Source organism: Corticium candelabrum, chromosome 21 (assembly GCF_963422355.1).
Source record: "Corticium candelabrum chromosome 21, ooCorCand1.1, whole genome shotgun sequence".
Lineage (NCBI taxonomy): Eukaryota > Metazoa > Porifera > Homoscleromorpha > Homosclerophorida > Plakinidae > Corticium > Corticium candelabrum.
Genome location: NC_085105.1, coordinates 2664052 through 2682304, shown reverse-complemented (window position 1 = coordinate 2682304; position 18253 = coordinate 2664052). Strand labels below are relative to the sequence as shown.

At 43.7% G+C, this 18253-nt stretch overlaps 2 protein-coding genes across 2 annotated transcripts; one reads left to right on the top strand and one right to left on the bottom strand.

Moving 5' to 3' along the window:
- The first annotated feature begins 4813 nt into the window (after window positions 1–4813).
- LOC134196671 (uncharacterized) lies at window positions 4814–6066 on the top strand. Its single transcript, XM_062665881.1, has 3 exons — window positions 4814–4977; window positions 5339–5436; window positions 5498–6066. The coding sequence occupies exons 1-3, from the start codon at window positions 4969–4971 to the stop codon at window positions 6045–6047; spliced, it is 657 nt and encodes a 218-aa protein (XP_062521865.1). The 5' UTR covers window positions 4814–4968; the 3' UTR covers window positions 6048–6066.
- A 2012-nt stretch (window positions 6067–8078) lies between these two features.
- Window positions 8079–9167, bottom strand: LOC134196840 (rhodopsin-like). Its single transcript, XM_062666061.1, has one exon. The coding sequence runs from the start codon at window positions 9165–9167 to the stop codon at window positions 8079–8081; it is 1089 nt and encodes a 362-aa protein (XP_062522045.1).
- Window positions 9168–18253: the final 9086 nt, after the last annotated feature.

The following is an 18253-nucleotide window of genomic DNA, read 5'->3' as shown; positions in this document are numbered from 1 at the left end:
ACTGTGACACTCACCGATCTGCGGAATCCGTGCATGCAACGGTCTGAAATATTTCTTTATGGAGAACGGATCTGTGGTTTTGATCAACAGCGCGTCACTAGATATAGTGAACAAGACGGGTGGATCGCTGTTTTATTTCCTACCCGTAATGGCATCACTTCCGGCGAACGTTCAGCTTGTGCTCTGCGGACTCGTTCTCAACGTGTTCTACCGGTTGCCGGGAGTTCGTAAAACAATCAATTATTCGATCGCCAATTTGGTTACGTCGGACATCCTACGAGCCATCTTGACCTACTTCATTACTGCGTTCTATTTCATGAGGCGCGACCACGTCTCAATCGGAGAGGAAATATACTGCGTCAGCATCAGATATGCAAACAACGTTCAGTTGTCTTGGTCGAGCTGGGCCCTCGTCATAATTGCCTATAGTCGCTATACGACAGCGTCGCAAACGTCCTCGATCCTAAGTTAAACAGAAAACGTTTTTGGACACTCGCCGTGACAAGTCGGATCGTGTCGCTTCTTACATCTTTACCTCCCGTTCTAGGATGGAGCTCTTACAATTTTAGAAAGGAGGGAAAGGTGTATCGCTGTACTAGCTACCGGATCGAGTGGAATGAAAAAGGATTTGGCAAGCGCCACTTTCCTTCCATTTTTCCTTTTCGTCGACTACGTTGTTCCTTCGATTCTCGTCTTGATACTCTTTTCCGGTATTGCTCGCATTGCCGTCAAGCGGCAGACAAAAAGTGCCTCCTCGTCGAATTCGGACACCAACTTGAAGATCGTCAGATTGCCAAATTTCCCTCATCCATCGCTTCCGTCTGCCGAGGAAGAACGGCAGAGAGTTGCAGGAATTCATTTTAAAAAGATTATTCAGTCTAAGTCATTCATCTACATCGTCATTATCGTTGTGACCAACATATTCCTTCTGGTGGCGCCATATGTAGTGACCTCGTCCTATGATACCGTCAGTCACGATCTCGGACTGCATAAGAATATACCGAAGGTTATGATGCAGCTCACTACACTACTGTTCATAGCGAATTTCAATATCAACTGTTTGCTGTACATATTTTGGATCAGAACTTTTCAGCACGCGACTGCTGTTCTGTGTTGTCGCAGGCACGAGCGCGTTGCAGCATCTGTTAGGAATCGTGTGTAAACTTGTTGTCGCAACAATGTGACGTTGCATTCGAACATTGTGTGTGCACATGATTAATTGTCAGTGTATCTAGCGATGTAGACCGTTCTATATATTCTACATATTATATTATGTTTCTGTTGGTTGCATCTACATTATGGTTTTTGGTTTTGAGCTCGTTACATGAATATTGGAAACATAACCGACGTCTTGAAAAGATACGATAAAAGCTCTGTAAATTCAGGCGCCCAGGTGATGAAAGGCGCCTCAGGATCTGAATAATTTGCCCTCTAAAGGCGCTTCATTACTAAACCCTAGCACTAGATAGATAGAGCTACTTTGGGTATCAAATGACACATGAGACATTGTGTAATCTTTTGATGCCATTGCAGTTCATCAATTAATAACGAGACTGGTATTAAACACGTACAGCACAAACAGTATCAGATATCTGATGGCATTTAGTACTCTGTCCTGACTAACTAACTGGCTTCAGCCTTCTCATTGTCCAAGCTACTGCTATACTGCTACCATCACCTCCCTACCCATAGGCGTAGGAACCACGGGGGCCATGCCCCCAAATCAGGAGGCTATGGTAACTATATGAAATAGGTCATTGTGAAAACGAGCTACAAATGGAAGAAAACGAGGAGCTCCAATAGACAACAGTGCAAAAACTACTACACTTGCGCGCAGACGGTCCTGGGTACACGAGGCTACATTTGCCGCGTATTGAAAGATTTGCCCCCAACCTGGATGACATTCCTACGCCACTGCTACCACCACATATAAGTTTAGAAGACATTGAAGCAAGCAGATTGTACTTAATAGGCGCCTTCAAAGAGGTTTTGCTGTAGGATTATAGTAGACGGTAGTTAACATGAATGATGGCACAGGTTCAAGTTGTGGCAAAGCAATAGAGAACAACTTATGATGCAAACGTATACGCCAATCGTGCAGTCTCACAATCAGCTGTTGTGAAAAGAGTGGCTAAAGCCCAGTCCGCTATTTTTCAGTAGGTTGGTCAAGTTTTCAAGGTGTTGTTGTTTAGGATCAACTAAGCAAGCTAACTTACAATTTGGATATATCCTGGTGAGAGAAGAGAAGACTCACCAATTTAGTGTAGATAGGATCTTTTACATGCAATACCAACAGGCGTCTTCAGTTACGATTTACATAAATTTAGTGCAATTGTATTTGTACAACGCCTAGACAAGGTGTTGTCTTTCCCATTGTTACCTGTACATGCACCGTTTCTATAGTGCTAATTACATCTTTCCTTTCCTGTGTAAATGTCTGCTTAGGCAGCAAATGCACTCCACCTCACTGTTCCTCATTTGGACAATGACAGTTGGAACTTTCCTAACCGTCATCCCCAACCGTCAAAATGACGGGAAAGACGCTGTCCTGGCTAGAACCATGGTGTGTGTCCCGGATGTTGCATGGCGGCGCCTGGAGTACATTGTGCTCTATGGTTGCCTGCCGTTGTCTGGTCTCCTCTGACGTTACTATCTCTTAGATGCCCAAAAACAATAGATTGCTGTTAAGTCAGAGGAACGTGGGCCCAGGACGTCGACTCGATGACGTCACCCTATTTAACCCTCTCCTGTCCAACTGCGGCGTTTTGCAAGCTCCTCAGTTGGTTAAAAAAGTCTGCACAGTGAGCGAAAGACACGGCGTCGGGAGTTTACGTTGAAAAGCCAGGATACATCGGGGTTCTTGAGATCAGACAGCTGGGAAGAGAAGAAAGCTGGTGTGATGACTAGAGAACTACGGAGGTTGCTTGCAAGGAACAATGTGGTTTCTATTTTGACATCGAGATCTACAGAGGCGTGGGTGTGGGTGACAGCGCAGGAAGTTTTCTGAGGAAGTAATACTGTACTCGTAAACTCTGAGACTGTTTTTGCCCTTTCATGGGGTGACGTGACCTTTATTAGCGGCAGTGACACATAGTAGTAGTAGTAGTAGTAGTAGTAGTAGTGTGTGTGTGTGTGTGTGTGTGTGTGTGTGTGTGTGTGTGTGTGTGTGTGTGTGTGTGTGTGTGTGTGTGTGTGTGTGTGTGTGTGTGTGTGTGTGTGTGTGTGTGTTTCAATTAATGCAAACGAGGGTGCAAACACATCTGGTGTGGTTGTGAGGTGCACCTGAACGTGCAATCAGTGCAGGTGTTAACAAGTATTCAAAACTGGACTCTTGTTACCTGCAGCTGTTGATGGGCACACACGTGCATGGACACTTACACATATAAGTTTGACAGTGCTCCACAAACGACTCACTGTTCGACATCCATCTATAGGAATCCAACAATTTGTAAAATATTTCTATGGAAAAGGATCTTCGGTCTTGATCACTAGTAAATACGACGCGCAAGTCAACCATCAACACTTTGCCCGTAATTTTCAAAATTCTGTCGGCTAGTCAGCTCCTGCTTTGTGGACTGGCTCTCAGCGTGTTTTTATCCTATTATCAATTTGGTTGGGTCGGATATCTTACAAATCGTCTTGACTTTCCTTGCCATTCCGTTGCATTTCATGAGGGACGACCATTCTTCAGTTGACGACCAAATATACTGCGAATTCTTCTGATATGCAAACAACGTTCAGTTGTCTTGGTCCTGCTGGGCCCTCGTTATAGTTGCCTATAGTCGTTAGGACAGCGTTACAAAACGTCTTGGATCCGAAATTCAGCAAAAGACGCTTTTGGACACTCACCGTGACGAGTTGGATCGTGTCGCTTCTTACATCTTTACCTTCTATTATAGGATGGAGCTCTTACGATATAAGGAAGATGAAGAACATGTATCGATGTCTACTACCGGATCGAGTGGAATGATAAAGGATTTCGCAAGCGCTACTTTCCTTCCATTTTCTATTCCGTCAACTACGCTGTTCCTTCGATTCTCGTCTTGATACTCTTTTCCGGCATCGCCATCAAGCGGTAGATAAAGAGTTTAGGGTCTCTTCGCAGACCTCTCGACTTTTCTTCGCACCAAATCGTGAGACTGTCTTTGTAAATGACCGCGCCCCTTAAATGTGTCTAAAGTAGGCGTGATTAGCAGTTTACGTCGTTGGTCTCGCTTTACCTTTCTGTGCGCGCGCCTATGCTCAGCCTCGAACTTCTAAACGTTACTTTAATGCGCCGCCCGGATAGTCCAGATACAAGCAATCACAGCCGTCTACTAGAATCTAGTTAAAAAAGTCCGCTATGTCCGGAAAGACGGGGCTACACAGAGCGACTGTCAGAGTGTCTCACGCTAGGCTTGTGGGGAGAAATGACTGGCAATCGGGAGATTGTGAGACATGCCCGTAAATCGTAAGTCTCACGAAGAAATCGCGAGAGTTGAGAGGTCTGATATTACGGACAAAAACTTGAAGGTCGTCGTATTGAAAGTTTCTCCCATCTGCCGCGTTCGTCTACCGAGTAAGAGCGGCAGCGAAACTCAGCAGCTCATGTAAAGAAGATCATTCAGTCTTGGTCATTCCTCTACATCGTCCTGATTGTTGTGACCAACATATTTCTCTTAGCGCCATATGTAGTGACCACGTCCTAAGATAAAGCGTCAGTCTTGATCTCGGACTGCGTAAGAAACTACTGAAGGTTGCCATATATATATATATATATATATATATATATATATATATATATATATATATATATATATCCCGGATGTATGGTGAGCGCCTCCACGTGTGTTGTTGTCTTCGTCTTTCGTTGAGTGAACAAGAGAAACAGCGGTCGTCATCTCTCCAGGTTGCGCCATTGTAGCTTTTGCCACTCTGGCTGCTTGCGTCAGTCCTCATCCACGTGAAGGGATCCCATTGGGAGAATGAATGCTATTCGTATGTTGCTGTTCTTGTTGCTGTGTGGAGTTCCTGTGATCTGTTTGTTCGTCTCTTTGCGTTCTTTCTGTCTGCGTGGAGTGTACTGGTCTTCTCGTCTTCCTTCTTTTCGTCATTTCTCCGGTGGACAACATGGTCGGTCGGGAGTCTGTTGTTTGCCGCACCTTCTCTCTGCTCTTTGAGCATTTCGCGCTCTTCAGGTTTCTTCGGCTGTCTGTGGTGTTCGCGTTGTCTTATTCGTTCATCTTGTGTCATCTCGTCTTTCTTCTTCTTGTCACTTCTCTGCTGGACAACATGGTCGGTCTAGAGTCTGATGTTTGCGCACCTTCACCTCGCTCTTCAAGCATATCGCGCTCTTCAGGTTTCTTCGGCGGTCTGTGATGTTTCTGCTGTCTTACTCATTCTTCTTGTGTCATCTCGTCTTCCTTCTCGTCACTTCTCTGCTGGACAACATAGTCGGTCAGGAGTCTGATGTTTGCCGCACCTACACTCTGCTCTTTCAGCATTTCGCGCTCTTCAGGTTTCTTCGGCTCTCTGTGGTGTTCCCATTGTCTTATTCATGCTTCTTGTGTCATCTCGTCTTCCTTCTTCTCCTCACTTCTCTGTTGGACAACATGGTTGGTCAAGAGTTTGATGTTTGCCGCACCTTCACCCTGCTCTTTCAGCATTTCGCGCTCTTCAGGTTTCTTCGGCTGTCTGTGGTGTTCCTGCTATCCTATTCGTCCTGGAAATTTTTTGTCATCCTGTTCGAATGTCGCCTTGTCTTTATTTTCTCCTCTTCCCTGCTGGATAACATGGTCATTCGGGAGTCTGATGTATGCCGCACCTTCACCCTGCTCTTTGAGCACTCAGCGCTCATAGTGTCTATTCGTCTGCCTGTGCTGCTACCACAGTGTCCTCTACTCCTGATTTGTTTTCTCATCATCGCACTTTCTACTTCCTTCTCTATAAATCTTTACAACTCATGTATTTCTGTTGTCTTTGGACCAGTAGTGCACTTGTTTGACATATCCAGTAATAATACTTGTCTTTCATGTATGTTTTTTGTTTGTCCCATATGGGACATTTAGTTATAATATATATACTGTTCGTGGCAAATTTAATGTCAATTCTATGCTTTACATATTTTGGATCCAGACATTTCAGGACGCGACCGCTGCTTTGCGTTGTCGCAGAAAGAAGGAGCGCCCTGCAACAGCAGAAGTATAATTGAATAACGTGTGAACTTGTTGTTATATTCCTGTTTTTGTGCATAAGCGTGTAATATAAGCGTGCACATGAGAAGTGAATGAGAATATAACTATTGTGGAGAATACACTTTTGATCAAAAGCAGAGACGGCGTGTTAGTGGATGTAAGAGGCCGGTCATTATTAATTAATGGTCCGAGGGCGACTATATTTAGATAACAGTTTGAGATCTGCATGAGAATGCACTGCTTCTGTCATTTTATCTTCAAATCTCTTTATCACTTCCTTCAATGTAGCAGCTGCCAAATTGTTAGATATACATAATACGACTTTGTAACAACAAGAGCAACGTTTACTTTTTCATCCGCTTTTGGTGAGGAAGAGACAGCCTGTGATGTTCAGTATAGTAACTCAGAAACAAGGAGTTTCTGTAGTTTCAAATTCCCTGTTTGGTGCAAGTAACTTCAATCAGTCTTTATAGCTGCCATGATTTCTTTCGCTAGAAAGTTGGAGTCTGTTAGCTTATCGCTGCTTGGCTTTCGCTGCTTGGCTTTCGCTGCAAGTAGTTGTAGATGGTTGAAATATTTCTGGAAGTCTTCTCCCTAACAAGACAGTCCTTACGGAAATCAGGGATTTTACCAACAGTCATGCATTTTCACAGTTTTAAATAGTTTTTTCATCCTTGCTCGCAGTAGATAGTCGTCCATTGAACGTCCTGCATTGGGTGTTGATTAATTCCACCGACAAGTAGTAACCTATAGCTGCCTCGCGTTCTGGTATGGTCCAGATACTTTTCTCACACTTGGCCCTCTCCAGTCACACTTCCCACATATTTAGCTGACTTTTCCAGTTCTAGTCTTGCAATCATACTTCAGAATTTCTATAAATAATTCCCCACTTTCAGTGTGTAGAATACACGAAATTCTTTCAACATTGAGTAGTAGCGTTTAACTATACCTGAAGACTTCTCAGAAAATTTCTCAAGAGCAATGAAGGCACGAAGAAAGTCAGTATCAGAATGAAAGATGTTCTTTCTTGTCAGAAACAAAGCAACGAATGAATTTTTGACTCAGAGCAGAGGAGTCGTTTACTCGTTAGCCGTAGATTTGGGGTCCAAGTGGGACTTTGGGTGCATGCCTTTACTGGCCAGGCTCCTGGAGATTGCTATCGCGGCCCATAGGTCATGCGTAGTGCACAGGAACTCAGCCATCTGGCTGGGGGCGTGACCGTCTAACGAAAACTCCTTATCAATTTGCTATATTTTCCATTTGCATGGACAGACACCGATCATTTACTACTACAGAGCGGCATACAAAGATGCTTACGAACAGAGGTCTGCACAGGGGACCATGCGGGTCAGCACACACTCCAGGCGATGAAAATTCTGTACATCCATGCTCGCAATCAAAGTCGCATACGTGCAAAGTTAATTGACAATAGAATCATCTTTCTATCAATTATTCTAACATAACAGTTATGAAAATGTTAAGGTACATTTTCAACAGCAGACAGTCTTCAACTTCAAATATTCAGGGTAGCCAAGCGTGCACCACCATGCAAATACCTTCCACAGAGCGATTCCGAGGGAGCGATTCCTATGCACCGGTCGACTACTGATTATTTGTTTCTTCCATCGGAACTAAAGATTGCGATCATTTGTCACTTAATTGTGCGGAATTTAAAGTTGTCTTGAAAATGAGCTTGGGCCTTGTGCTCACGACACTTGCAAAAATTCAGACTTTAAATATATATATATATATATATATATATTGGATTCTCAGCAATTGAAATTTTCTGTACTTACATTTAGTGATTAGTTACGTGCTAAAAGAAACAAGAATAATTATAGACACATGCACATGCACGCGCGCTCGTACGCACACATGCACGCATAAACCGGGAAAGCAACAAGTTCACACGTTATTCCTAACTGCTGCTGTTGCAGCGCGCTCCTCCTTTCTGCGACAACACAAAACAGCAGTTGCATGCTGAAAAGTCCTGATCCAAAATATGTACAGCAAAGAGTTAGCAACAAAATTCGCCACGAACAGTACTGTAGTGATTTCCATTACAACGTAAGGTATTTTCTTGTATAGTCCGAGATCGCGGCTGACAGCATCATAGGATGTGGTCACCACATATGGCGCTAAGAGAAATATGTTGGTCACGACGATCAGGACGATGTAGAGGAACGATCTAGATCGAACGATATTTTTTAAATGAGCTGCTGAGTCTCGCTGCCGTTCTTGCTCGGCAGATGGAAGCGACGGATGAGAAAAACCTGACAATACGATGACTTTGTTGTCCTTTTTGTTAGACGAAGAAGTCTGGCCTTTTATCTGCCGCTTGATGGTGATACGAGCAATAAAGGAAAAGATTATCAAGACGAAAATCGAAGGAACAACGTAGTTGACGAAATAGAAAAATGGAAGGAAAGTGGCGCTTGCCAAATCCTTTCCACTCGATCCGGTACTACAGCGATACATGTTCTTCATCTTCCTCATATCGTAAGAGCTCCATCCTATAATAGGAGGTAAAGATGTAAGAAGCGACACGATCCAACTCGTCACGGTGAGTGTCCAAAAGCGTCTTTTGTTGAATTTCTGATTGAATATGTTTGCAACGCTGTCATAACGACTATAGGCAACTATGACGAGGGCCCAGCAGGACCAAGACAACTGAACGTTGTTTGCATATCTGAATAACTCGCAGTATATTTGTTCGCCAATTGAAGGATGGCCGTGCCTCATGAAATGCAACGGAATGGCAAGGAAGGTCAAGACGGCTCGTAAGATATCCGACCCAACCAAATTGATAATAGGGTAATTGATTATTTTGCGAACATGGGGAAGTCGATAGAGCACGTTGAGAACGAGTCCACAGAGCACGAGCTGAATAGCCGACGAAATTCTGACAAGCACAAACAAAGAGTCGAAAGTTGTCTTGCCCGTCGTGTTCACTAGTGACGTGCTGTTGAACAAGACCGAAGATCCGTTCTCCATAGAAATATTTTACGTTGGAGTTCTCTATATGGGTGTCGGACAGTACGTGAATACTAGTACAAGTGGCGTCGTTGGTGAAGCACTGGCAAATTTATACAGGTACACATACGTGCACGTGTGAGCCCATAACAGTTAGCAACTGTCCTATTGACAATATAATGGTCGACACGTGCACCGAATGCACCTTCAGGTGCACCTAACAACTATCCGAGCTGTATTTGCACCCTGCTTTCCCACACTTTGACACATTCACACACACACAGTTATTACTAAATTAATTATCACATTGGATCAAACTTTTCTCCTGTTGATATGTGTGCTACGCGTGCTGTACAGCTACATATATATATATATATATATATATATATATATATATATATATATATATATATATATATATACCTTCATTCTTAAAGGAGCACTGGCTTACGCGAAGATACGCCGTTTTAAGTGCGCGGGATAGACGGGAACGGGAGATTGTGAGTCCAGAAATAGAGTGCCGTGTCTTCTGCTAAGCGGTTCATTACCGCAAGGCGCCATTCCCGCCGTCCCGGATGGAAATCAATTTCAATTTTCAATTGCAAACAAAAATAGTTCCTGACAATGTATATTCAATATTAATTTTTGATTATTATTTTACTTAAGAAATTGATTTAGCAGTTTATTGCAGCAAAATAGAGCATTGAATGGGCGTTTTCACACACTGAGTTAGATGCATGTAGCTATCACGTAGTTTACGTCTACAACGATTGTTGCCTAGGAGCTACGGACGTGTGAAGATTGAACCACAGTCAATGTGGAAGCATTCTTTTCAGCTGTACTGTACATCTTCTGCGTAGAAACATTGTCACGGTCCTTGCAGTTCTGCTTCCACTCACGCGCCATTGCGGAATAAGATATTTCCACCGTTTAATTCTGTCCTGAATGCACTTTGAAGTGTGCGAACGAACGCCGCTGCGAACACTTACTTTCTGAACGGCATTTTCGCACGTTTCCACGTGCAGGATCAGTAAACTAGGTTATCTCTCGCGATCACGCTGCTAGATCGCTGTTTGTCCAAAAATTGTGTGCGCTAAGAATCTATAGCTTGTGGTAGAGTATCACATCCTTCCAGCGTTGTCGTGCTAAGTTTCTCTGATTTCGAGATTTTGGTTTCGTGTATACATTTTTTTTCAATCCAGTATCCGAGGGACCACCGAGCAAAACATCTGGATAGCGCTCCTTTACTTATGCACGAGGATAGTCAAACCACACTGAGATGTCATTCAAAGGAACGCATAGCACGATGATACCACAAAACAGGGAATAATGTACCAAAAATTTCCTATCACAGTGGTATACATGTGAAACAGATAATAAATCGAACAAAGAGCCCTCGTCATCAAGCGACAAGTTATTTCGAATGGAACACGGCCTATAGAATCTATAAGACGGTTGGCGTTTGTGTCCCACAAACGTCGACTATAGCTCAATGGCAGTGGTGAACGAGAATACGAATCGCACATCTACACTACACTAGACTGTATGGCTGGCCTACGTTTTGCATTCTAAGTCACTTCCTTATTCTCTATTGCTTTAATTGGACACAATGTGAACACGTGCAATAGAGGGCTAACTATTTAGAGGTCTCTAGATAGCTGAGGTGCCTCTTTATCACCCGATCATTTTACACGGCGTCTGAATTAGAGCTTTTACCGTATCTTTTAAGACGTCGGCTATTTCCACTATTCATGTAACGAGCTTCCGACCGAAAGACCACAGTAGATGCAAGCAACAGAAATCTTCTATACACGCTAGAAAGCAGTAGTGTGTGTGTGTGTGTGTGTGTGTGTGTGTGTGTGTGTGTGTGTGTGTGTGTGTGTGTGTGTTTGTGTGTGTGTGTGTGTGCATGTGTGTGTGTGTGTGTGTGTGTGTGTGTGTGTGTGTGTGTGTGTGTGTGTGTGTGTGTGTGTGTGTGTGTGTGTGTGTGTGTGTCTGTGTCTGTGTCTGTGTCTGTGTCTGTGTCTGTGTCTGTGTCTGCGTCTGTGTTTGTGTGTTCAGAGTAAACTCTCGAACGGTGCAGCGGAGAGAGACGATCGAACTGTTGTTCGTCTGCTCTTCTATCCTGGCTCAGTCTGCGCCCATTGATGGGTCGCGGTCCCCTCTCGAGGAGTCGACCCCATGTGAAATCTCTCGACGATGTGACCGCGGTGCGACTTTCAATTTTGACACATACGATCCCCGGGTACAAGCCACGAGAGATGGTCGATTTCTCGCCGATTGAAACTATCTGTTTCGTGCCTGGGTTTCGCTCTAACGACGGATTGAGTGTATTAGCGGACGAAAGTGAGTCATGAATGAGACGTCTGTTTTTACCCGAGCCCCGGATATCCGGGTTAAGGGTATAGTAGTCGTCTGGCCAACGACCGTACAACCGTATTTATACTCGATTAGCGCAGATGCAAATAGAGCTATTGCGACCAATAGACGAGAAGTGCGTGGTGTCATTACCGACCAATAGATAAACGTGATGTCATCATAAGACTCCACCTCTCTTTGTTTGGTATCTACTAACGAGAATTTGGCCATCAGGCGGCCATCCTTTACATGGTGTTTAGTCCTTTGCTTTACGTAAGGGTTTAGCACGTAGAAACAACGCCTAGTCTACATTTGCGCGTGCATGTTTTCCCACTAACAACCAGACGTCTAGAAAGCGAAGGTGCTGGATTCAGGCACCATGCGGTACGTGTAGCTGTACCTAACTTTTAATATTTTGCTTGTTCCACAATGTTTCTGCATAGTGGCTCTGCAGTCTGACAGCTTGAAATTTCGGTGTATGTGCATGGCTGAGCGGCCGTGGTGTTGTTGCAAAATCACTAGTGTCGTCTTCAACAGAAATTTGGCGCTCCACGGGAATTTGCGTACCGTCTGAGGTCAGGAATGGGCAGTTTAAATTTGGTGGAGATCCGATACGCCGTTCCAGAGAAATTCGTGCAAGAGTGGAGGCGGGTCATCCTGCAGAAAATGAAAACCGTAACATCTAATCAACACTTTCCAACTTACGTGCGCACTGAACAATAGTTTTCGGAACTGTACCTCTTTGCTTTGGACGTAGTTTGACGCTCAAGATAAGCAAAATCAACTACAGTTTGCTCAGATAACGTAGTCTGATGGGACTGCTAGATAGTATTTTGACGTAAGAATGCTATGTAAATAACAATGAATGATGAAGAGCATGACCACACCTAGGAGAAAACAAAACTACCCTATGAGATGAAGCTCACGTAACGGAACTTTCTTCAAAGTGAGTTTATCAGGGGCATTCAGTCTCCTTCCTGAATGACAAACCCCATAAGGGTAGTTCTACAGCACTATGTCGTTCTCTGTTGCACTCCAAAAGGGACCCGACTAAAGCTGGAGGCCGACGCCATACTGCCTATATTCTTATCCACGCCGAGTTACACCTGTACCCCAAATTTGATATAGGCTTTCCGACCTTGAGCGTGCCCCCTAGGTTATTGTAAACTGACGACGACAATGTCTTTGTGAGTGCTATCGAAGGCTGGTATTAGCAAATGCACAGAAACCTGTTTAGATAGTTACAGTTTGGGTGTGAGGTGCGCAATCGGCACACTTTTCAGCTACACTTGCTAACTTGTGTCTATGACGTCACATGTCAGTGTACTATTGACAGTTTTCCATTTATTTAGTACTCTCGTACTGAACTTATGAATATAGGAAACGGTCTTTGAAATTTTTTATGCAGTACGGATCTTTGGTCTTGAACACGACAGGCAAGCCAACCATCAACTCTTCGTTACTACTCACCGGAATTCCATCGGCTATTCAGTTCGTTCTTTGTGGACTCATTCTCAACATGTTCTATCGACTGCCTAATGCTCGTACAGTAAAGGCCTGTCCACACTGGCAACTGGATCGCGATCCGATCGCGATCGGTTGAATCCAATTAGAAATAGTGGGCGTTACCTTCACGTACGCTGCGTGTGTAGTCGGAACATCTAGCACTCCTCACTCGTCTTTGTTCTCGCTCACCTTACGTCGCTGTATCAACGCTTTCTACTAGCAAAGAAACCTCACATACACATCGGTCATCAGTCACGTGATAGCGAAATGAAGCGGAGGTATCGTTTTCAAAGTGCAGTGTGGACGCTCGCTATCCCGATCGGATCGCGATCCATTCTGGTCTAGTGTGGACAGGCCTTAATTAATTATCCTATTATTAATTTGGTTACGTCGGATATCTTACGAGCCGTCTTGAGCTTCATTGCCATTCCGTTGCATTTCATGATGGACGACCATCTTTCAATCGGCGTACAAATGTACTGCAAGTTCTGCAGATATGTAAACAACGTTCAATTGTCTTGGTCCTGCTGGTCCCTTGTCATAATTGCCTATAGTCGCTACGACAGCGTTGCAAACGTATTCGACCATAAATTCAACAAAAGACGCTTTTGGACGCTCACCGTGACGAGTTGGATCGTGTCGCTTCTTACATCTTTACCTCCTATTATAGGATGGAGCTCTTACAATATATGGAAGAAGAAGAACTTGTATCTCTGTACTACCGGATCGAGTGGAATGAAAAAGGATTTGGCAAGCGGCACTTTCCTTCAATTTTTCTATTTCGTCAACTACGTTGTTCCTTCGATTCTCGTCTTCATTCTGTTTTCCTGTATTGCTCGCATCGCCATCAAGAGCCAGATAAAAAGCGAGACTTCTTTGTCTAACACGGACGACAACATGGTTGTATTGTCAGGTTTCTCTCATCCGTCGCTTCCATCTACCGAGCAAGAACGTCATAGAGTTTCACCAGCTCATTTTAAGAAGATCATTCAGTCTAAGTCATTCCTCTACATCGTCCTGATCGTCTTGACCAATATATTTCTCTTAGCGCCGTATGTAGTGACCAAGACCTATAATACTGTCAGCCGTGATCTACGACTACACAAGAAAATACCATATGCTGTAATGGAAATCACTACAGTACTGTTCGCGGTGAATTTTAACGTTAACTCTTTGCTGTACATATTTTGGATTAAGAGTTTTCAGCACGCAACTGCTGCCTTGTGTTGTAGAAGGGCAGTTAGCCCTTGAACATGTAGGACCAGCATGTAGGAATGATGTGTGAACTTGTTGTTGTTATTCGTGTTTGTATCCGGCATGTATTATGCTTGTTTTCTCTAGCGTGTAACTAATCGTGTGAGCAATAAAGCGTGAACATTGCAGCTGCATGAAAATGTTACTATGTAAACTACACTTTTGATCGAAAGCAGAGACATTGCGTCAGTACATGCTGACACATTGCTCTTCGCGTGCGGACTCCGCCACGCTCTAGCTTGAGCGTGTTAATTAAGAGGGCCTGTGAAAGACGTTACAATATATGTTAACTATTTTATGACTGTTAGGTTAAAAGCTTCATTGTTACATTTCCCCTATTAGTCCGACAACTTAGCTAGTGAGGTTTGATGTCGGATTATCCGATAATCCGACACCCTCGCTAATCTGACAAAAAGCAGCCAGACCAACGTGGTCGGAATAGCGAGGTCTGACTGTTGTCGCAAGTAATCGTAGCCTATACGGGACATAAAATCTCTACTGGTTACGTAATGTTAGATTCCCGTATAAATATCGTAAAACCAAGAAAGCGATTGATTTTGGGTCAGCAGTTGCAGACAGGTGAGTTCTGTTGTTTATGTCCGACAGGTCCTAGCAATCGCAAACATGAATTACACTGTTCTGGTGAGAAAACTCTCTCAAGGAAGTTTCGCGCGTACGATTGGCTGTTCGTCTATTGTCTCTGGTTGCCACGTACGACATAAAGGAATTAATGTTTCGTGATTGGGCCACACTAAGGAGGCGTGGCACATTCCTGTAGCGTGACAGACATAGCCAGCCAGCCAGCCAGCCAACCAGCCAGCTTCATAATTTTGACAGTTAGTAAATTATTATACGTATGGATTACGTTTGGTGACTGTAGCTGTCTACATTCTAGTTTAGCATATCAGTGATTTCTGTATATTTGGCTGTTTAGTTATATCTGAAATATATCTATACCAGCCAGCCAGCCAGCCAGCCAGCCACATAGTCCCCAGACCGAAAGTCGGTTTAGCCCTATACGTTTAGAGTACGCTACTCGCCAAGTCTCATGACTTTTACAAAGTCCCTTTTCTTATAGGATCATAGCTGAATGATGGTCAAGAGGAAACCTTGCCTTTGATTGTAGTAGCAGGAAATGGTCCAACTTTAGTTGGCAGGAATTGGCTGGAGAAAATCCAAATAGACTGGAAAAGCTTGAAAATACAGCGAATAGCCAAAGACACGCAAACAGTTGAGAACCTGATCAAGAAGTATGAGGAACTGTTTCAGCCAGGGGTTGGAACTTTGAAAGGGTATAAAGCAAAGCTTTCCTTGAAGCAGGGTTCAGTGCCCAAGTTCTTCAAGCCACGGTGTGTACCCCATGCAATGAAAACTTCTATTGAAAAGGAACTCGACCGATTGGAAGCTGAAGGAGTATTGGAAAGAATATCATGGAATGAATATGCATTACCCATAGTGGCTGTTCCGAAATCGGACGGCTCAGTAAGGATTTGTGGAGACTACAAAGTGTCAATAAATCCTAGTATATATGTGGATCAGTATCCATTACCGAAGCCAGAGGAGATGTTTGCAGAAATTGCAGGGGAGAGAAATTTACGAAATTAGATCTGGCCCAAGCTTACCAACAGGTCTTGTTGGAAGAAGAATCGAAATCTTTGTTGTGGTAAATGCACATCGAGGATTGTACCAGTATACAAGACTACCTTTTGGAGTGGCCAGCGCCCCAGCAGTGTTTCAGCACATTATGGAACGTGCGTTGCAAGGAATTCCTAGAGTCATTTGTTATCTGGACGACATCCTCATCAGAGGGAAGGATGATCAAGAGCATTTGACTAATTTGGAAGCAGTTCTAAAGCGATTGCAAGATTTTGGTCATAGATTGAAAACGAAACAAGTGCCAGTGGATGCATACCAAAGTGGAATATTTGGGTTATTGCATACAAGTACAAGGACGCAGTACCGCCCCTCAGAAAATCCAAGCAATCAAGGAAGCACCAGTACCACGCAATGTACAAGAACTGAAGTCGTTCTTGGGACTGGTAAACTACTAAGGTCGTTTCTTGAAGAATCTTTCAATGACCTGTAGACCACTGAATCGACTGCTGGGAAAGAGTCAACCATGGAAATGGAGCAAGGAGTGCAGGGAAGCCTTTCACAAGTTGAAGGAACAACTTGTTTCAGCTCAAGTATTAGTTCACTACAACAGTGAGTTACCGTTACGGCTAGCATGCGATGCTTCAGCATACGGAATTGAAGCAGTTTTGTCGCATACTATGCCTGATTGAAGTGAATGTCCTAATGCTTATGGGTCAAGAACCTTGAGTAAAGCAGAGCAACATTATAGCCAAATAGAGAAAGAAGCATTTAGCCTAATTTTGGTGTGAAAAAGTTTCACAAATTTCTCTATGGAAGACCATTAATTATTATTACAGACCACAAGCCCCTGACTACCATTTTTGGATCTAAGAAGGGAATACCGACTGTAACCGCAGCTAGATTGCAAAGATGGGCAATATACTACTCATGGCATATCAATACCAAATCGAGTTTCGATCCACGAACCAACACAGCAATGCAGATGGATTATCAAGATTACCCTTGAAAGAGAGTCACGCTGACGAGAACAGTTCAGCTCAAGCAAGCATGATCAATGTAATGCAACTGGACTCAATACCAATCACCAATGCTGATTTGAGACAAGCTACCAGAAATGATCCATTATTGTTTAAAGTGTATAGATACACTTTGCGTGGATGGCCAGCAAAAGTTGACGAAGAATTACGACCATATTTCGCAAGGAGATTGGAGATCACTATGCAAGATGAGTGCCTTTTATGGGGATTTCGAGTGGTCATTCCACAGAAATTTCAAGTTCAGTTACTCCGAGGAATTACATAGCAGTCATCTGAGAATAGTCAGAATGAAAGCACTATCACGGAGACATTTTTGGTGGCCTGGAATAGATAGATCCATAGAAGAAGTCGCAAAGAGATGTACTGCATGTCAAAGATTGAGCAGAGACCCAGGAATGGTTACTTTACATCCTTGGGTGTGGCCGGATACCACATTCCAAAGGATCCATGTGGATTTCGCAGGACCATTCCTAGAGAAGAATTTTTTCCTTGTGGTGGACGCTAATTCGAAATGGATGGAGGTCATACCGATGTCTAGAACCACCACTGAGGCTACCATTCAAGCACTTCGAGATCTTTTTGCTAGATATGGAATCCCCGAAATCTTAGTGTCTGACAACGGACCACAATTTACATCAGTTGAATTTAAAGAAGTCTTAATAAGGATGGGAGTGAAGCATCTGAAGTCGGCACCCTATCACCCAAAGTTAATGGTGTGGTGGAGAGTGTGTCCAAACATTTAAAAGCGCAATGAAGGCCATGAGCAAAGAACCAGGAAAGGTCAAGGAGAATCTATCAACCTTTCTATTTCAGTATAGGAACACGCCCCACTCTACAACTGAAGCACCACCAACCGAGCTATTTCTGAGAAGGAGAGTACGTTGAAGGTTGAGCATGTTACAACCCACTTTAGCCAGCAACATAAAAAGAAAACAACTTAGGCAGAAAGGACAAGCGCCCCAAAGCCAAAGAGATTTGACGTTGGAGAGAAAGTTTGGTTAAGGGATTATCGAGGAACAGATAAATGGGTAGATGGAACTGTTATCGAAAAACTAGTAGTTGTCGATTACCACATCCAAAGCAAAGAGGAAGTTGTACACAGGCATGCTGATCAACTGAAACGAGATGATAGACCTACGACCACTGGTCCAGATATTTCAGTGGACTGCTCAGAAAAGACCAACCCTCGCCTATCGAATCAGAAGATCGAGAGGATCCAACTCGTCCAGCCGAGGTTACACCTCCGATGACAAGGAGAAATCCAGCTCGAAATAGACGTCCTTCCGAACGTTTAGATTTGTAGACAATGTTACAGGGAGTAGTAAACAGTACGGAAGGGAAGGTGTGGTGTATTGA